A 22,055-nucleotide genomic window follows, 5' to 3' on the forward strand; every position below is an offset into this window, starting at 1 on the left:
GGATTAGACACAGATTCAAGTCTACTCTCACATACCAGGCTCTTGTTCTTGGTTACACCTTGCACTGATGTTCAGGTAAACAACATCTGGACAGTGGGGCACTATACAAAATACAAAAATACATAGAACAAATATATTTAAACTATATGCTAAATGGGTAAGTGATCAGTATGATTAAAAAGTTGTACACATTGCTTACTAGATTGCTTAATTGTATATATATATATATATTTTTTTTTTGACAAAGTGGTCAAAAAGGAAAGGCAAGTTTAATAAAATTAGTTGACTTTAATCAATTTTGCAAAATGTTTTAAATGTTTTTAGGCTGAGCTAATAAACAAAGGTACATTATGAGCCACCTGTTTCCATACAGAATTGTATGTATATACACTAATATAATCAAGATAATCATGATACAGTTATGATTATTTTATCCCCTGGGTCAGTTTATGCTGGTTCTGGTGAACAGCTGCAGCCTGCTGATATTTATGCACACCCTTGGGATGTCTGCCAGGCAAACTCAATAAAAGTCTTCAAACTATGGTTACGGTCAACATGAACCTTTGCTGTGTGAAATGAAGAAAGTGAACAAATAAAAAGATGCAAATGGAGGTTGAAAGAATAAAAGGGGAAAAGGAAAAAAGATAATGGCAGGGATAACTGGTTTGGCTTCCATGCTCTAAAAGAAAGTTAACGATGAGGCAAAGGAGAGGAAAGAGAGAAAAGCAGAGAGAGAGAGAGAGAGAGAGAGAGAGAGAGAGAGAGAGAGAGAGATGGAGGTAGACAGCACTCAGGAGGAGGAGGAAGGGTGGGGGTGATTGTTTCTGGAGTTTGGGAGGTTTCAAATTTCTCCTCTCTTTCATTTCTCTGCTCACATGCAGATTGAATCTCTCTTACTTTCTTTTTCGCCCTTTTATTTTCTCCAGTCCAGTGGGCTTTTCTGCAGACCAGCCCATTCCAGCCAAGCCCCAGCATGTTGTAGTGTGGCTGCTACCAAAAGGAACTCTGGGGAAGAGAAAGTAATACTGAAGAGGAGAGACTGAAAGAGGGGAAATCACAGGAAGGTAAGCAATGCTGCACATGTTCTTTATTAAAATATGAAGGGGGATGAAGACAACAGATAAGGTTTTCTTTCTGGTTTTTTGTTGAGTTTGTGTGCATGTGTTCAAGATAAGTCTTCAGACTGGGTGCTGATGTTAGGACTAAAGAAATGCTTTGTCTGCTCGGTGAGACCACAGGAAAGGGAACTGCATGCACATGTGTAGTGGTCTGAGATCAGGTTTTCAGGAGTCGCCGAAACCTGAATATATAGATGTTAATTTGGCTACCGAATTTGTTGCTTTCCAAGCCCTCATCATATATGTATCCTTAAAATATCTAGTCTATATGTATATCTGTATATACACATATGTATATTTTCATATGTAGAGTTATGTTTTTGACAGAGGAGCAAATGATGAAGAACTACAAAATTACCAAGAATGGTGTTCAGACACTTAAGAGAAAAATGACTGAGTGGTTTGTGCCTGGCTACTGGCAGCTTGCAGGTTGGCATCAGTCCCTTAGGGCTTTAGAATGATGTAATGGTTTGTTTTCATTTTACCTGGTTGATAAATTAAGCACATTGTTGAGTTGGCTCACCTTGTCCATGAAATATTACCTATCTGTTTTGTTCTGAATGTGAATACATGCTTTTCATAATACTCACATTTTGGATGAAAAAGAAATACACAGAAAATAAGGAGATTAAATGACATGACTTACTATTAATACATGCATAACACTAGCTGCAGGTCATTTGTGCGGTGGAAAACGGTTTTTGGTGGACCACAGTTTTCACAGAAATGCTCCCTCAGAAAGAACTTTTTGGCTATAGACATCCCTTGTTAAATGAAACTGCAGTAACAGGTATGACCTGTCAAATACGAAGGTCTACAAAGAGACAGACCTTACACCAAAACAGCAATACAAATAACCACATTTATTTCATATACGGATGGAAAACCAATGGGATGGCAATGTTGCTGAACTCCCTTGCTAAAAGTTCATTAAGTGGCACCAATAGCAAGTCATGAATGTTGGGGTTTATGTTGATGCTTGCTTCTGTGTGATTTTGGGGTTGGTGGGAATTTTGTGGGTGTGGTTTGGGGTTCAAGGAATTCTGTTTTTCTTTTTACTTTACGCTACAATATAATATTAGAATTTTAGTATTGTGCATTAAGCGTTGGTCTCATTTTTGCATCAAGATGTCTTTTACATATGAAAAACGTTGCTGCGCAAAGCACCATAAATCAAATGTCATCACAACGATTGTGTTTCGACACAGGTAGGCACTTGTACGGTTTACAAAAATATAATGGCAACTCAAGCTAAAAAGATTGAAGTGGGTGACATTCAAAGCATATCTTTATTATTTTCTATTTAAAAATAACCTGTAACTAAATTTCACTGATCTGAATTGTTGTTCAATCCATATTTTTTATATTGTATGTGGAGTCCTTTTAAGGCCTGTTTGTTTTTTGTTTTTTTTTTTGGTTTGTTTTTGGTTTGTTTTTATTTGATTTGATTGTCTTGTCATTCGTTAACTTTAATTTTATGGGTGAATTTCATGCCCAGTGACCATTGGCAACTATCGACCACTGTGGGCAAAATAAAAAGACAGATACACAGAAAGACGGATGGATGGATGGATGGATGGATGGATGGATGGATGGATAGATAGATAGATAGATAGATAGATAGATAGATAGATAGATAGATAGATAGATAGATAGATAGATAGACAGACAGACAGACAGACAGACAGACAGACAGACAGACAGACAGACAGACAGACAGACAGACAGACAGACAGACAGACAGACAGACAGACAGATAGATAGATAGATAGATAGATAGATAGATAGATAGATAAAACAAATATAATGAAATAAATCATCATGTGTTCTTCTATTTACCTCCCAGCCTGGAATTGCCTGTTCCCAATAGGCTGTGGTCCCTGTCTGTGGAGGGTGTGGACAGCCCACATGGTGTCCCCTCTTTTCACTTGCCAGGGAGCAGATTTCACCAGGAGTCTGTAACATGTGCCAATTTTCATTTCATCCCCTTGTGGTCTCATTCCCATCCATACAGACTGCCGCTGTGCAGTGACAAGGGCAAGAGCCCTCACCCGCTTCCAAATGCAAAAACTGGCTTTTGGGTTTTGGAGCAATGAATGCCTGCCTCCTTGCCTGATCCACCCATCTGGCAAAATATTTAATAATACACTAAATGTAATACCATTTTTTTCATTGTTTTTTTTAGAATTTGATTATACATGTATTAAATGCAAAATAGTTCTCACACATTCAAAACAAGTCCAATGATCTCTGAATCCTGAGGTTGTTCCTTTTATATTAAATGGATCAGCAAAGAAAGATTCAGATCCCATTGTTTACTCACATGCAGTGTGTCCTTGTGAGGCAGATTGTCCCATTTGGCTTGTGAATGGATTTCATGTGCATCTGTCTTCACAGTAGGAGATAGTTTGTCTAGTTGTCTAGTTTGTCAATTTTGTGTTGTTGAATTCAACTTGAAATGTTTGCTTTTGAAAACTGTAGCCACAAACCACAGCCACATCCAGCTGCAACATATGTATGCTTATGGTGCATCTAATTAAAGGCCTTTATAGGTCAAGAGTTCATGACCATAGAAATGTTAAAATTACAGACTGAATACAAGGAGAAACTCAAGCCCTATTTGCATGAAATTGACAGTGGATTACTTTTATTGGTTAAATAGCTGAATGTACAGAAAACAAACAAAAGTAGTTTCTTTGCAACCCCTGCAACCTTTTGTTTTTTTTGCACATTCTTTTTTTCCCCCAAATACCTTTTACTTTAACCTATTGAAATCACATTATATAAACTTGCTAATTGCCTTTAATCCTGATTTTTTTCAAAATACATTTGTTTTTTTGGGTTTGTTTTCAATAGATGTCACATTTTATTTGACTGTTATTATTCTTGAACAGCATAAATCATGATTTTGATTGCCATGTCTATATATCTATAATGCTGATGTAAAAAAAATATTGATATAAAGGGTAAAAAAGAACTAATACTGTAGATAAACATTGTCTGTAAAAATTGTAGGCATCACGTACAATTTATTCATTTATTTATTTTACATCAAAAATTTTTGCAATGACAGCACACTATTTATTGTTACAATCTGTAACAGACTAATGCAAAAAAAAAAACTCTTCACAATTATACGAAACACAATGGCATGTAATTCATGATTGTAACATGTGGCTGTCATTACATAGTGAAAAAGCGTTCCGCTAAATGTTCTTATTTATTTATGTATGTATGTATGTATGTATGTATGTATGTATGTATGTATGTATGTATGTATGAATGTATGTATGTATGTATGTATGTATGTATGTATTTATTTATTTATTCCTCTATTTATTCATTTATTACAGTTAATATAACTATATATATTATTTATTTATTTAAATAGCATTGTTACACACTCATTTAACTTCCCCAAAGTGTGACCAACAGTTTTTTTGATGTGTGGAGGACTCTCCAGTTGGTCATAAAACTTAATGGCTAATTGAGTGCAAAATGCTTGAATGCGTCCTGAACATACCATATTGCTTTACACAAGTTTTTTGATCCTCCCTGAAACAGGCTTTGTCATGTTTGTATGAGTAGTCTGTTCAGTTCCTGGGTTTCTATGGTAATACTGGCTTACCAGCTCCTCTCCTGATTGCGGTTACACACCTGGAAGTTGACCGTGATCTCATATATATTTATATTTATAATTGTGTACACCTTTTTTGGATTAAATGCTCCTTTTCTTGCTCCCCATTATGGCACAAAATAATAATCACTTTTCACATGTCACAATTTCACGTCATTTCATGCTCAAATTAAAAAAATTGCACTTCCCTTCAGTGTGTGAATTGCATCTGCCTCATTCACATGATCATTTTTACCTCATGTACAGCTGTGTTTTAGATAAAGGGAATTTCTTTGTGTGGTTCTAGAGCTGTCAGTTTCATGGCAGAAATAATGGGTATTCCATTTTATTTCCAGCAAAGAAGTAACAGAGGGCTTATATGCTGTGTGGAATTCTAAGGAAATACCAGACTGTGTTCACTTTTGCAACTAAACAATCATATTTATTTTTCATCAGGACAGTGGAGCGAAGACACATTGGGCCAGAGACTGAACATTATAAGATATTTCAAATGCCTTGATACAGCCATGAATTTGATTAATTCAAATGCACACCAGGATTCACCAATCTGGTCGGAAGAAGTTGGAAAAAAAAAGGGGGGGGGCAAAAAATGAGGATAACAGCTTTTTATTTCATTTTTTTTTCATTTGCTGTAGCTTATGGAAATTAGCCTTAATATGGCAACTGTTAGTTGAAACAACCAATGACTATAATTTGGAAGCCAGACTTATTTTTATTAAGCAGGCCCATCAGCCAGAATGGTATCTGTTAATAAAACAGTTCCAGACCTGTCAGCTAGTTTATCAGTATGCATAATTATCCCTGTTGAGCCATTTATCTTGTTTTAGCTGCAGCGTACCTGAGAAGAAAGCATGCAGTGTTTGTGGATTGTCTAGGCCATTTTCCTTGAAGGAAAGGTGTGTTGCTTTAAATCAATCAAATTACCTTGTCATGGATCAATAATGTAAACGTGTCTAATACATGTTGTTGCTGATACATTTTCTCAAGTCTTGAAATTTAAGTTAATTCAAGTGAAATATCTTTATAGATCTAAAAAGTAAAAAAAAAAAATCCCTGCAAAAGAGATCGTGTATGAAATTTTAGAAGGTGCATGTCATGCATGTGAGCTCCTCCACAATGTTGAACAGCATTCGGTAGCTCGAGTGATTACTTGCACATGTAGTCTGTTTAGATTGTGTAAAGGTGTGTGTGTGTGTGTGTGTGTGTGTGTGTGTGTGTGTGTGTGTGTGCGTGCGTGTGTGTGTGTGTGTATCTGTCTGAGCGTCATATGTCATTTCTAGAAGCAGTTAAAACAAGAAAGCAAGTAAAAAGAAAGATAAACGGTAAGCAAGTAAGAAAGAAAGAAGTGTTTGCAGCTGCTCAGTTGAGAATGTAATCTATGTGTGGTCACTTAAGAGCCGCCTCAGGAAAAAGAGCAGATCCTCTCCGCAAAGACACGATTGTTTCTGCCTCTCCCCCTTATTGAAATTCCTCTCATTCTGGCCTCTCGGACCCTGGCATCCACTCAACTGTCGGCGGGAGTAGTGTTAGAAGTGTTGCAGTGGGCCAGAGTTAAATGTGACAGCAAAGCAGACCTGGGTGATTTCAGATGGAATAAGATGAGGGGCATGAATGTCGCTGCTCTAGAGAAGAAATTTGGAGGGAAAAAGAGAGGCAAGCATGTTTGTGCTGCATTTCGTAGCAGATTTTGTTCACTCGATTTACCACAGCGAAGAAACACAAGGGCATACAGGGGGCACGTATGAGGATAGACTCTTAAAGTGCACAGTTCTGTTATTGTTTTGTGCATTACGGTCGAGAGCTTTAACGCAGAAGCTGTTCCATCATGGCAGCCTCCTCTGTGCCAAGAAAAATAAGAACAAAGCTCTGAGAGCAGATGTGAACTGCATCCTGCTGGACCTGCAATGAGTTCACTGTAACCTCTCAGCTGGATATTGGGCACTCCATTCTGACAGTGGCACTATAGTGAACTATGGTTCACCGTAAGAACCAAAACACACGGATAGCGTGAGGTGGGTGAGCGTGTTGGGGGAGGGGTGGAGACAAAGCAAGAAGGCTTAGGTGGATGTATAGGATGTGAGTGTAAGCGTTTAAAATATATCACATTTTCTCACTGGGAAAATAATGACATCAGCCATTTGTAGCAACTGATATGGCATTTTTTCTGTCATTCTAATTCATCATTTTATCTCTTTATGTTTTTTTCTTTTTCTTCTAAATGATGTTTCCAAATAACTCCAATGAGTGATTACTCTCACATTTTACATTTTTTTTTAATTTCTTGGTGGATTTTGGTATTTCCTCACCATATTTCATCATACTATTCGGTAGCCTCCCTCATTTGTTTTAACTTTTATTTTAATTCATGACAAAAGGTGTATTGATTTTCTTTCTTCAACTCTTGATAATTGGCCTAATAATTTAAACTAAATTGCACTTCAGAGGTATCAATCACATTTGACTTCTCATGAAGTAACACCATCTTCCATGATGGGTTGTGTTTCTGTTTTGTTGTATAATTGCACTTGTGATGGTCCTCTAAGTCTGAGCTTTTGTTTCAATGTCTAAATTAATTTGTTCAAATTGTGCCCTACTGTTTCTTCTTTTTCTTTGGTAAAATATATCTTGAAAGCCCCAATTACGGAGGGGCATTGCAGGCAAGCTCACTGAGGTAATTTTTTTAAACAGCATTACAATTGTAAACATAGAATACAAAATCAGGATAAGAAAGTAATGCATTCAGAAGAAGTAATTGATAAGAAGATTGTTAAGTCATATTTCTGAGGGTGGTATGACGCTACAGAGATCCATTAAGTTATTGCATCGTTTAACTCTTTTTTATTCATGAATTTATTTTTCTTCCAACAAGGAATTATACATGTGCCTGTTCACACTTTCCACAAGAGGACAGCATCAACTTACATTTAGGCTCAAAAACGCCGGGATGTCGGTTGCCCAGTGCCAACCGGGCCAGACGTCTGCTAGCTGTGTGTTGTCCTCTGCTACTGAATGTTTACAAAATCAGGCCAGCAGGTTATCAAATGAGGGGAATCTGTTATACCAGCAGTCTGGAAGGCAGTGCATGTACGTACTTGTCAAAGATGGCTAAAATTGTCCTTTGTGCCCACGTGCTGTAATTCTCCTGTGTTTGTGCCAGAAATATTACTAAATACTACTATTCTTCTTCCTGCAGAGCACACAGATGCTTTCGGAAAGCGGCTGAAGAGCACCATGGCACTTCACTGGATTAGAGAGGAAACTCACTGCAGATGGATCATTTAAAATCCAGGCATTAAGGTGAATGGTTTACTATTGTGCATTTACTTCACCTTCTTTTTCAACACTTTGATGTTTCAAAGTAATTCAAATGTGTCTCAGGCGAGTCTAAATGCAACTTAAAGAGAATTAAGTGCTATGTGGTCTCACTCACTGGGTGGGTGGGGGTCGTCCGACACGCCAGAATTGAATTTTACTTTTTGCAGACATAGCATACAACATATTCTGAATGCTATCTGTTGGTTAAGGAAAAACATGATGTTTTATCTGAATTTTATCTGAACAGTCGGATTGTCATTGTCCTTTTTTTTTCTTGACGTTTTGAAAACTGATCAATAAGATGCTGATTGTATCAAAATTTCTTTGTAAGATATATGGTGTAACAATACTCAGTGAAAGTACGTGACAAGTCAAAAGAAAATATTGGTAAACAAAAAAGGATGCATCATTGAATACAGATGTAGAAAGGCATGCTTTTGTGAGTAATGTTTAATGTATTATTAGCTCGGAATTGCTGGAGTCTAAAGTTCAAGATACCGGATGTTATCAGCATTTTTGAAGACAGCACAAATGAAGCCCTTGTAAGTTAGTCGGTATATTTATGGTAACTGTGATGAGCATGACCCAAGTTTCATCCACCTCATTAGAGCAGAGATGCACCAGCTTGCCAAAAAAAAAGAACCAAAAAAAGAACCCAAGATGTGGCCTTCACTTCCCCTAGGTTTTATCTCTAAGTTGATAGTGGTCTGTCAGACTGTTACAGTAAGATGAATCTCTATGAAATTATTCTGTGTGAAGAAGGAAAATGTCATTTGGCTTTACTGATGATGTCCAGGCAGAGAGGGAGAGCAATGTTCGAGGAAACAGAAAAGATGACATGCAACAACAAAATACACTTAATGTATTCTGAAGTTTAAGCAGAACAAAGATATGTTGTGTTACTCTCACAGAATTTTTGTCCCTTAAGATAAACGGTATATCAGTGTAAGTAAAGTAAAAAGCTATGAGCGCCTTACATCAAGTTTTGTTAGGATGGAGTGCGACAGCTTGATTGATGGAGGTGCTTTTAGAAGTTTTACAAGCACTGCACAAGTGTTGGTTGAGAAAAGCTGGAGTGAACCCAATGTTTTCTCTGTAAGAAATTGCCAGCATATCCTTGTCAGGAAAACACCACTCTGTAGCAGCAAAGATATTAAAGTGTTCCTTGTTGTGACCCTGGTTGGAAGTTTATCTGTCTACAGAAGTACTGGAGTTGGCACGGATGTGTAACTGAAATGCCACCATAGTAGTTCAGACTTCCATTTATTTCAGTTTTATAAACAGAGGGATGGAAAGTGTTTTGCAATTGACCCAACTACTAATCATGACAAAGTATTTTCTTTCATTGGCTCTTCCTCTGTGCTGTGACCCACCTCCTTAGTGTTTTAATAAAAACATTTGTACATAGATTATTGGGCAACAAATAGAAAAAGGCAATCCAAGTATATATATTAAAAAAAAATCTTGTTAAGACAGCAATTCTTGTTAAATTAAAGGGTAAATAAAGGTAAATAAAGGGATAAATAAAGTTTTTCTTATTCTTATTCTTATTCTTATTCTTAAACTCAGTTGAAACTAGAATTTGGGAGAGGACTCCACCCTAAAACAACTTATCTGTTATGCTTTCATCATCATGTTTCATATAATGAACAGTGCAGATGCCCTGTCAACTGATTACCTATATCATCATACTGGCAGGGAAAAAAAATGAATAGAGCAGATAGGATCAATGTCTTCATTCGCTAGATCAATTTTCATTGGTATTAGTCAAACTAATTCTCATAAAGTTTCACCATTTCTCTTTTTATTTGTCCAAGAATGATGGGCTTAAACTGAACATTTTATTCACTTTCAATGGTGCACATGGAACTTTTGGTTCAGATGTTAAGTGTCATTGAGGGCCCAAGCTATTTAAACATTAAGTGACCTCCCCATGGGGGTGGGATTGGTGTTCTAAGGGTATCAGGAACCAATTAAAATGAATAAAATTTTCCTCATGTGGAGTATAAACAGAATACTTGAGATGACCTATAAAACCTAAACATTTGGTGTCTGTTGAGTTTCCAATTCTAGTTGAGGTGTTTTTTGTCAACATTCATTCTGAAAGCACAATGATGTATCATTAAATTAATTTGGTGTGTGGATAACTTTTTTGATTTAATATTCCCTACAGATGCTCTGCGTATTATTATTATACAACACACACACACATATATATATATATATATGTGTGTGTATATATATATATATATATATATAAAAGAATGAATATTGTATTCATTTAAATTGGTTGCTGATACCCTTAAAACACCAACCCCAGCCATTTAAGTTTGATATCTAGGGAAATATATATTTTACACCAATGATATTATAAGTCAGGTTGTTGTTGGGATTTTTTTTATTATTAATGAATCAGTGGATGAAATAAATGTCCTCCTTTTTAAGCCTTGTACTTGTTTATGAGTCGCACTGGGGACAGTCTGGATATCCAATGTGTGTAAGAGAAATCCTAATACAATGGCGAATGAAAATATTTTTTTTCTCACAATATCATAACTGGCAAAGAGCCATTCTGTTCTGCGATGATGAGTCTGAGCCAAAGACCGCCAGCTCTGACAGCTAGAATTTTGGGTTGGTGCCAGACTCAGCATGCCCTCCAAAGAATGATGGCACAAAGAGGGGCTACCCACGTTGGAATCACCCATAATCTCTAAAATGGGGTGGACAAGAGATGATGTTGAGGCCGTTTAATGCTGCATGATATGGAAGAGGTGGTGTCAGTGCTGGGTCCTTGCCAATGCATGACTGATCTACATCAGACAGACACAGCAATGTGGTTATCCACAAAAGGTTATTAGAGAGTTACAGGTCAAATGTTATTATTTTTTCATTCAAAAAATGATCTTGAAGGATGAACTGCAAAGGATCTTGTTCAGATATTTTAGATTTTAACTATTAAGACATAATCAGTTAGCACTGGGATATTACGAACAGATTCAACCCTTCCATTTAACAATTAGACTTGGGTTTGAATTGGAACTTGATATATGAGAATGAAATGATTGAAGCAAAATCATTTTTCGGACATGTACAAGGTGATGTTGAAGATTGCCTGTCAACCCATGCATGTCTTCTGATTGTTAAACTGCTTGGACTCAGAGTTTTAGTTTAAAGGCTTCTTTTATCCAATGTGCAGATCATTTTTCAAAGCGACACCCTGTCAAAAAAAGCAGAGTAATTAAACCCTTTTTTAAATCCACTCGAAGAAAAAAATACTTACTTGTGTACAAAACCTGGGTATAATTATTAACCTGACAGTAGCAGTGTGTTCATGTTATATAAATGTATATTATTATGGACAGACAGTAAACATAATGAGATACTGACAATTAATTAAAAAACATGTCATGGTAATATAATGTAACGTAATGTAATGTTTATTCTATAGAGTAGAATAGAATAGAATAGAATAGCATAGAATAGGATAGACTAGAATAGAATAGAATAGAATAGAATAGAATATTGTTTATTTGCCATTTGTGAAGGTATTTCTCAAAATTATACAAAGGACACAATAGTAGATTGCAGAAGCACAGCAATGTCTTACACATTGAAGTTAGATTTGAACTCTGGAATTTGAAGTATCCCAGAAAGCATATTAATCATAAACCTCTAGTGAACCAGCTAGTTTTGGTTTGCTGGTTGAAATAAACTTAGAAATTGAAATGTATTTGCTAAGATACCAGACTGCCAAAGGCCAAAGGGGAAATGAAGATGCTATATTCATTTATAAATAAATGAAATGAAATAAATGAACACATCAATACAGAAATACATAAAAAATATATATAAAATACATATATGTTTTTCCTTACGGAAAGGGCTATATTCTGGACAGTGTATTCTTCACAAATACCAGTTTTCAAGTGTATCAGTCAACTTAGATCTTGATTTAATGTATCTTGTCTCATTATCATGTTAGTAAAGTGTATTAGTACACATCTCCATAGGAGCCATCCGCTGGAGACTGTATTAGATTAATCCTTTGGCTTGACATTGATAGGATGATTTGTTCGAACTTGATCCTCGGGCGCAAGCCATTGGTAATGTAGACCTTCATTAAAACATGACTCTAGCCAGTGATGGATCAGATACGTGCATTTCCGTGAATTCCATGAATTCAATAAAAAAAGAAAGAATAAAACTAACAATAGGATGTTAGACTTTCCTACTTGAGCGATATGCTCTCGTGTTAGACACATTCAGGATAAAAAGAAAAATTTTCAACAAAAATTCAGTGGTGATTTATTACTGTGTCCCTGAAATATAGAACATTACAATGTTGGAAACAAAGATGGGCTAAGTCATTGTTCGATAACAAGAGTATCAATCGGGAGGTTTGTGGTAACAGATGCAACATTACACAAATGCATGTTCCCAAAATTGGGATATTAATTATTCAGTGAGTGAACGCAGGTCTCATATATGTAGACATGTAGAATAGACAACATACATGGCAAATTATAAAAAACAAGAAAGGACAACACAGTTGCTCTACATTTCAAATTACTTCCCACTCAACCATAAATGGTTAGTGGTACAATGTAAAGCTAACCAAACCAGATTTGAACAAATAGCTGTTTTAAACAAATTGAAACAAAATAACTGAGTGCCAAGACTACCAATACTTAAAGAAACAAAATTAACAGTAGTCGAAACACCAACGTCATATTTGTGTAAAGGCAAACTTTTACTGTTTCAGTGCTGGTGTCTCAGAAAATTATACTGGCCACAGAATCCTGAAAAAAAAGAATAAAAGGAAAAATGAATAAATAAATAAAATAAAATAGATAAATAAACAAATAGTGTGATATTAATCGAGGTTAGACATCTCTTCAACACTACCCTGCTCCAACAGCATCATGCAACCTGAGTTCAGAATTTGCTGGTGAGTCTGTAGTTTGACCTCAAAACTTCAAGACTTTGCTGTGATATACAGATAGCATAAAAATGTGAGAGTTTTCCCAGACATAACTAAATGTTTTCATATCAAAACGCTATCCATATTGAAGCATAATCCTGTCACAGTGGAATTATACTTTGTGGAAAATTGTATTATCCTCTAAGCGTATCTTTATTCCTTTGGTCTGATCTATTTTTCACTCTTTTTGTGATATGATGTCACTTATATTCCTCTCGTTAATAGGTGAATTTTGGTCATTTAGTAATGACAATCTATAGGAAATGAATAAGGACAGTGCCAGCCTTTGTGTTCTTGGTATTTCAACATATTGCAAAATCATTTTGAATTAGGGCTTTTTTTTTGTGTGTGTGTGTGTGTGTGTGTGTGTGTGTGTGTGTGTGTGTGTGTGTGTGTGTGTGTGTGTGTGTGTGTGTGTGTGTGTGTGTGTGTAACTAAATGAGCAATCAGAGTTTGTTTTTTGACTATGAAACTTCACACAAAAATAAAATACAAATCAATCAGTATCGAGGTCACTGTTCATTTAAGTGCTGCTTGGTTACACTAGTACAATATCTCAAAAAGAAACATGACTCGAAAAAAATGTTGCCAATGAAATATGACTCACCTATTGGATAAAATAAAATTTGAATGTACTTCTTTCACTGACGCACTTCCTCCACCATTGTTTTCTTTACTTTTTTCATGTCTGATATGTTGCAACATTTTACCTATCCTCAGCTGGTCAGGCGTGCTTTTCTGGCAATGGATCTGATTGTTGCTTGATAGCAAATCCCAGTAGAATTCTCAATAATCCTTGACAGAATATACTGATGGTGTCGAGGATATAGGGCTTTTTGTGCAGGTCGTGCAAGGCTGATACCTGTGCAGAGAAATCAGTGAAAAGAGAACAACATAAAGATTGAGAAAGACACGATGATACAGACTGAGCATGCATCAGCGAGACTAAGGTGACTGAATGAGCTGAGTGTTGCAGTTCTTTGCTGGGGGCAGGGTGTGTATCTGTATGTGTGTGTGTGTGTGTGTGTGTGTGTGTGTGTGTGTGTGTGTGAGAGAGAGAGAGAGAGAGAGAGAGGGAGAGCGAACGCGAGGGTGTGTGAGATGTTGGGAAATAACTAGAGCTAGGGAGAGGCAAGCAGGTCTGAAGGAGAGCAGAGGACAACGATATGTGCGACGATATGTATGGACTCACTCTTCTCCGTTTGATCAGCAACTTTTACCCCTCATCCATCCATCTGTCTTCCCTGTATCCGTCTTTCTGTCTTGTCTCTGGCACCACCGGTACATGACTGATCCAAAGGATGCTGAAGTTCCGTGTGGACAGGAGAGTCAGGTATGTTGAGGGAAAAAAGGAGGAACTGTCACAGAGAGCCGGGGTTAGGAAAAGACATGAAAGAGGAGAAGAAGAGGCAGAGGGGAGGTTGAGGGAACACTGGATGGCCAGGAGCTTGTAGGTCAGAAATGACTGCAATGCAGTGCCAGCAGGAAACACGGGGGGACCGTAAACCCTGCTGTGTATGTTGGGATGTGCTGTGTCCTGAGATCTTCGTAAGCCAATTTTTCCGAACGTGGCGGCGTTGTTGACTGTGTCTGGCTGAACCTCCCTCAGCCAGGGCACCACATGGCTTTATCAGGATTGCACTCACAATATGGCATTATTTGTCCATTTTTAATATGATATAATAGATTTCTGGTAGTGGGTCAGTAAGAATGATGACAAACAACAGATGCTCCTTTCTAATTGTTGAATCAGGCAACGTTTATAAGCTGAAAACAATCATTTGTCATTTGCCAGCAGGGCAGCAAACTTTTTTGAGTAAAATGTGACAGGCACTGAGTGAGTGAGTGAGTGAGTGAGCGAGTGAGAAAAAGCAGATCTATTTTCCCAGTTACTGTTCTTGCAATCAAACCAGCTGCTTTGCGGTCATAAGCATGAATTTCATACTTTTAGGCTACTACAGCCCAAAGGGATTGATAGAATATCTTCACTGTACAATCTTGGATTTGTTTGAAAACATTGAAACATTTATCATCAACATATGAAATGACAAGGACACTGACTTATCATTGGTATCTCAAACATAATTTTCTAACCGATGCTTCAAGTCAATTCAAAATCATGTTTCAAACACCTGCAAGATGTGCATTATTTAACATACCCTGTCCCTCACTTCTTGGTATACTCAATGTAAATGTTTAACACTTCTGCAAAAAACAAACATAAACATAAAACTCCCCAAAATCAATGCATGAGATTCTGCTTTTCATTTGAATATTCTTTCCAATGAACATCCTGCAGATATGTATGATTTATATGATTTATAGTAATTATCTTGACAACTGACATTGGTGATTTAACAAATGTTTCAGGCCTGTGAATGTAGTTTTAACAGTGCATTGACGTGTTTTGAATCAAAATGACAATCTATTATCAACATTTTGTGTGTGGGTGTGTGTATATGTATATATATATATATATATATGTATATATATGCGTGTGTGTGTGTGTTAGATAGATGATAGATAGATATTAGCACTTGGTTCGCCACATGTTTCGTTTTCATTAATGATTTTTTCTTTGAGAAGGCATCAAACAGTAAAACACAAATACACAAAATTCAGAATCATCTTGCTTGAAGTCTTGCCGGTGTTGTATTACAGTAACTCATTTTAGCCTAAATCTGGATAATTGACTCATTATTGTTGAAATTTAGTGCAACAATTATCTTAGTCCTGGAGATTTAACAGCATCTGAACAGGGAATTTTGTTAGAAATTAGTGGTATTCAGCAGTGTTTTTCAACCAACCGAAGCACAGTTAACGTAAATCATACATTGATAATTTCTTATAAATGTTTGGTCTTGTATGAATTTTGGATTTAACATAATGGCTTTCCGCCTCTGTAATCAGATGTTCTCTTTGGTGAAATATTGAAAAAGTCTGTTCATCCTAAACTCCCATAACCCTTTCATACCAAGGCTCTTGACTGTCATGCCTTTTTAATTTCCTTTCACTGTTTGGAATCAGTGGATACCAAACAGTACAGGAAAAAAGGATAGTGTTGGAATATTACGCAGTTTTAGCAAATTGGAATGGGAAAATAATACATTTAATTTGCTTTATATCCGTTACACTGATATATTGAATATATTTGATCATCTTCTGTAAATTTTTAAATATCTGATTTGCTGGAGTAACATGCTGTTAGGCAAGGAATTCCTACAATCCTTAAACAAGCACTCCTAATGAGCGGTGTTATAATTAGCATTAATTGTAGTTAGCAAACAATTAATAAATTGCTGAATGAATACAAATGGAAGAAATAAAGAAAACACAATCTCTATACTCTGGAATAGGTTAGTGAAATGAAATAATATGGTGGAGAACTCCAAATGTAATGTCTGCATAATGGCAATCAACTTTGCAAGACTACAGTACCCCAAAAGGCATCATCTCCATTCTCAATTTCCTAAACAATGACATCATATATACAGTATATATATGATTTTTATTTTCAAATTGAGGTGCACTTGTTATGTTATTAATTTATAGTATCTCATTACTCACAACACTATAATATGTAAACAGAACATATGCTCCTTATTACCACACCAGATTTAACACATTCAAGCATTCTGTGTGAATAGTCCACAGAAGCTTTGAGTCATACTGTTGATAAACGCAAAGCCTCAGTTATTAGTGTGAAGGCATGTGGTGTGTTCATGTGTGTAAAAGTGTGACTGTGCTGTATGCGTGCAGGGAAGCCACGCACACTTACATGCATTGAAATAGCTTTAATCAGTGGGACGTACAGCACAGCATTTGAGTGTTAAGCCCTGAAGGAACTGCGGATTGTGAATAGTTCTAAGTAGGTCTGTGCCTGCAGCTGCAATGCTGCTGTTTGTGATCAGTTTTGCCATCAGCTGAGTATGATGTCCTTATGCTTCTGCGCCTGCTGTTACATTTCTGCACTTATTTCATATTATCCCATCAGAAGGATTGATGAAATTAACTTTAAAAAATAACAACAGCAATTATTGAAATGCATAAATCAATTGAAATAAACTCTATATCTGTGTGTGTTTGTGTGTGTGTGAATGTTTGTGTGATATGGGTGATATAAATATCAACATGTAACAAAGGTGTAAATTTTCTTGAATGCATGAAATGTCATGTATCAGAATAAAACTTTTTTTTATAGAAAATATTGATGACATCTGTATATTTTTTAAAGAATGTGTTCTGCATAATTCCATTTTTTTTTCTTCTGATAGAATAGAATAGAATAGAATAGAATAGAATGTTATTAATCCCAAAGGATATTCTTTGGTTCTCTGATTAAACATAAATAAATAATTAAATAAATAAATACAGGCATACAATAGAACTGTTACATTTATTTTTATTATTATTATTATTATATATGTAGTATGTGCACGTGTTATTGGTATTTGCATTCCAAACAGTGACATACTATTTTAGTTTTTATTTTAACATCTCCCATCCCTCTATTTCCAGTCAACATGACCTCTGCAAACCAGCTGGACCACTCGTGAGCTCCATCCAGCTGGAAGAGCCTGAATCAATCCATACCTACTTACAGTAAGTTAATAAACTTGTTTACCATCAGCTGCATCCCCCATCAGTATTCCACCCCCACCAAACAACAACAAGCTTTCTTTATTCAACTATTTGCTTCAAAATATTTCAGGCAATCAAATGCAAAAAGAGACAATGAATCACCTAGGGTGGTTTCAGTGCAGGGTTTTTATCCACAAGGCTGTCTGCTCATTACATTTATGTGTACTGTTGCATAGACAGATCAGAGATTGTTCCTTGCCTGATTTTAGCTCTTTGGTAAGGAGATAATGTAAACATAGTGGAGGAAATATCAATGTCCTGATAAAAATTATCCAAATTTTCTTAGTGTTACATTGTTTTCATATTGTTTTATTCACTACAATGACACTATGACACTATTAGACACATATTATAGAATTATTCTCTGTCAGTATTGTGTTTTCAATTACATTAAAACATCAAGAGTAAGATAAGTATTTTTAGTTACGGTGCTACATGCAGCATCAACAGGCATTATAATTATCATATTTACAAAGACGTGGCCATCAGGCAGGAAAATACCATTTCACAGAGCATTGAGTCGGGAGATTATACAGCCATATTAAGTTCTCCCATGGGTCAATATGTTATATGAGGTTATAGGACATAGTGAGCCCATAATTCATTTGATCAATACAAAGACTGGCAAAACAATGGCAAACCATGGAGATGTGATGTTTAGATTTCCTGTAGTCGAGGTATAAGACAGCACAGTATTTAATGAAAATAACATACGCCTATCAAATTGCAAATCATTAGAGAGATAAAACAAATCTACAGGAATGTTACTTCAACATTTTGGGTAAAGCAACTGAGTATCTTTTATTGTTATCACTATAATAGTTGATAAATGGCAGAAAAAGTAGTTATGTCATGTTATTAATATTATTGTTAACTGTATAATATAACTGTGGTGACTGATGTCATATACATACATACAAAGCTATCAGTTGATTTGTCCAACTCTTTATCTGTACTTCTTTCAAAGCCATTTATCAAACAGCCACTAGAGGTCCTCATCAAGTAACGGTCAGAATTGCTGATCAGACCTGAAACTTAATTGTGTTTCTTTTCCTTTTCTTTTTTCTTCTCTCCGTTATTGAAACACTTCCTCTATCAGAACTACAAGAAAAAAAAATGAAAAAAAATAGAAAAAAATAATCAGTATCCTTACATAAATATATAATAACAAAAAATCTTAACGTATAAGATGATGCAGTGATTTTGCTTTGCAATCCAGGCATTGTGATTTGGAAATGAATGGAAAGGTGAACACTCCTCCTGAGAAGATCATCCACTCGAAAAGTACCAACATGGTGTCAAACCTGTCTCAAGAAGCCCAGCCTTACTCCCGGGTAAGAAGCACACAAAATTGGAAGTACGAATGCGTTCACACATAAACATTTTGCATATCTATGAAAGAATTTATGATGGAATATGGATTCAGGGTTGGGGGTGATGATTGTCATTCTTTTCTTTGAAAACCTGGTTAGTGGAACACAATGCAAAACTTTGCAGACATTCAGATGCTGTCCTCTAAACCCTGTTTAATCAAGTTAAGGCCAAGTAAATTAAATAACAAATCACGTTAACCTTGACTCAACTACACTTCCTAATTATTATCACATACAACAAACCCAATTGGTTAAAAAGGTTATTTCAAATCTAATAAAAACATGCCCACATAACACTTGCTTAGGAAAACAAAAAACAAACAAAAAAAAACAATTTCCTTTCTTTATTTATCACAGATTTATTCATTTACTCATTTAGGCAGGAGTAAACCTTTTCGATTATGCATATAGTAATGTATTCATTTTGTCTATATCTTAAAAAATGGGATCAATTGTGTGCTTGTAATCATTTGATAATCACACTGTCATGCATGTTTCCCTGTCTTATGGTTCCATCACTTAAACTTACTTTATTCCCTTAACAGACACATTCCCCAAATCTGCAGTAGTCTTTCTTTTCTTCCAGTTTATGTGTGCCATCTGTATCTACAACAAAGATATAACTAACATATACTCCCTCTCTATGCTCTGTCACTGCTTACATCCAGACATCCCGCACTCCCAGGAAGGCAGCTACGTTTGGGAAACGTTCCAACTCTATGCGCAGAAATCCAAAAGCAGAAGTCACCAAAATGGGATGGTTGTACAAACAGGTAAAACATTTATCTCAGCAGTAGAGGAGAAGGCCAGGCATGGTAAATTTAGTTGTTTGCTGTGTTTGGTCTTGAAATACCCTCTACTTGTGGGAAATTTGAATAGGTCTAAGAATATAACCCCGGTTATACACACCGGACTAGTTTGAAAAGCATGGAATTCAGGCTGGAGAAAAGCACAAGACCAAATTAGATGTTTTGGACCAGGCAGGAAAGAAAGCATTTGTGGTCTCTCTTAGGATGAAGGGCCACAGATTGGAATTGGGTGAATGGCTTCATGGTCTTAAGGCATTGATCAGATTCGATAGGAAGAAGCACTGACTACATTTTAATGTTATTTTCCGATTTCTATACTTCCAGGCCCAAATAACTGGTGTGGGCACACACAAATCGGGATTCAATTGGTCAATGTTCTTGCAGGGAATAATGCTGACAAAGAGAGGGTTCATGAGTTTGGCAGATAAATGGGCTTCCATACTCCCTAAGCACAGCTAGTTTAATAACAATATCAGATACCAAGATTTTTTTTCCTAAAAATGTGTTCGTTACTTGCTTCATAACCCAGCGTCATTAGTTTTGCCTGTGCAGATAGGAAATTATATGTTTGTTAAAATGCTTGTTCCCTTTATTTAGCATCCCAATGAGGTTCTGTGTAACATACTGGCACTTCGGATCTTCGGTGACTGAATTGCACTTTTTGTAAGTCGCTTTGGATGAAAGCGTCTGCCAAATGACTGTAATGTAATGTAAAATACCATTTAAAGTAGTGGGTTAGTTAGGTTTAGAAAAAAAATAGCTTCTTAAAGCAAACACTTCACTGTTTAAAATAAATATTTAGCCATTATTTAACTACACTCCGGTGTTAGTTGCTAAACTTTGGAAGTATCAAATGTCTGATTCTTCTCTTGCAATAAATCCTTCCAGAAACATATTTTGGCTACTAACGCTATTGGTATTAAAAATGACATGTAGATGGGTAGAGATGTTGTTTCGTCAATAAAAAACCAAGGTCTGGAAATGATTTTGAGAAGGGTTAATGAGATTAACCATTCCCTTGTAGTTTTTTTATTTTCTTTATTTTCTGCACTTTGAGCTCCACAAGACAAACTCAGGTTAGATTTTACTAACCCAAAGGCAAATATCTCCACCAAAAAAAGGCCTGTAATGATCCTGTTGTTGGAAAAAATTGTGTTTGAATAAGCAATTGGTTTTCTTTGCTAAAGTTAGACCTAAATCTATAAATTCAGTTTTGCAAACATATCGCTTATTTCTCTTATTGACTTGATCAGATCAGCCAGGGGGCGTTTATAACGGAAATAACGTGTGCCTTCCTCATAATCTGTATCACCAGTGTTTGTTCAGGCCCTGTGGACACACTGACTGTGTGATTCTGTCTGACAGTTTGCTCACATCATGTAAACAAAACATCTTTAAATCAGTGTTGAGTTCAGAGCTGAAACAGGGATCACTGTGACCTTTAAAGGTTAATTGACACGTTGGTACATACATTAATTTAATTTAATTTAATTTAATTGAGTTTTGTTTTTTATAAATATATTGCCAGTGATCTAGAGTCCTATATTGCTAGTTTTGCTTTTACAAAATCGTTTTGTTTGCTCTATTTTAGTTGCTTGTATTACTGAAAGAACAATTAATAGTTGTTTTTAATGAAGATGAATGAAGATGATGGTGAGTGTGTGATATATGTCTCCACAGGCCAGCAGTGGAGTGAAGCAGTGGAACAAGAGGTGGTTCGTTCTTTCTGACAGATGTCTGTTCTACTATAAAGGTGTGTTTTTCAGACATGGTATTGACTCAAGAAATTTTGGTCTAAAATAAGAACTGTCAGTGAGAGCTTGCATGCAGGCTCATTATTTGTTAAGTGTAGAAACATAATTCATTTGAATTTCCTATAATCAAAATAATAACTTAATTGCTAAAATATCATGCTGTTATCCCAGGCCAGACTTTTTTTTTATTATTTAGTGTTTGTTTTCAGCTATCCTGGCCGTATTGCCTATTAATAAATAAATACAATTTAAATACATCATATAAATAATCAAGGTATCTACGAGTGAACATCTTTTATTTATAGCCATAGTGCACAGCTGGTTATGCTGTAGCCTGTGCGACAATGAAAATTATATATATCAGTCTTCCTCTAGCTATATTTTATCTAACAATAGTAACAATAATAATAATAATGATGATGATAAT

The 22,055-nt window shown here is 35.9% G+C and overlaps 1 protein-coding gene across 16 annotated transcripts in view; it reads left to right on the plus strand.

Annotated features, from left to right (window-relative positions):
- plekha6 (pleckstrin homology domain containing A6) overlaps positions 1-22,055 on the plus strand; it is an 84,373-nt gene that overhangs the window by 12,385 nt on the left and 49,933 nt on the right. For 9 of the 16 annotated variants that reach the window (XR_015107788.1, XM_086168590.1, XM_086168591.1 and 6 more), the window contains exons 1-5: positions 14,219-14,384; positions 17,570-17,653; positions 18,912-19,026; positions 19,734-19,838; positions 21,555-21,627. Coding sequence is in view for 15 of the 16 variants with exons in the window: in XM_086168590.1 (XP_086024716.1) it covers positions 14,353-14,384; positions 17,570-17,653; positions 18,912-19,026; positions 19,734-19,838; positions 21,555-21,627 (409 nt within the window). In the remaining variant the exon portion in view is untranslated. Of the gene's footprint in view, positions 1-926; positions 1,065-7,948; positions 8,053-14,187; positions 14,385-17,569; positions 17,654-18,911; positions 19,027-19,733; positions 19,839-21,554; positions 21,628-22,055 lie in introns of those variants that run through there. The other 7 variants (XM_086168593.1, XM_086168599.1, XM_086168602.1 and 4 more) reach the window with 2 other exon arrangements.

Source organism: Fistularia commersonii, chromosome 21 (assembly GCF_037954325.1).
Source record: "Fistularia commersonii isolate RoL2024-O1a breed Wild chromosome 21, RoL_Fcom_v1.0, whole genome shotgun sequence".
Lineage (NCBI taxonomy): Eukaryota > Metazoa > Chordata > Actinopteri > Syngnathiformes > Fistulariidae > Fistularia > Fistularia commersonii.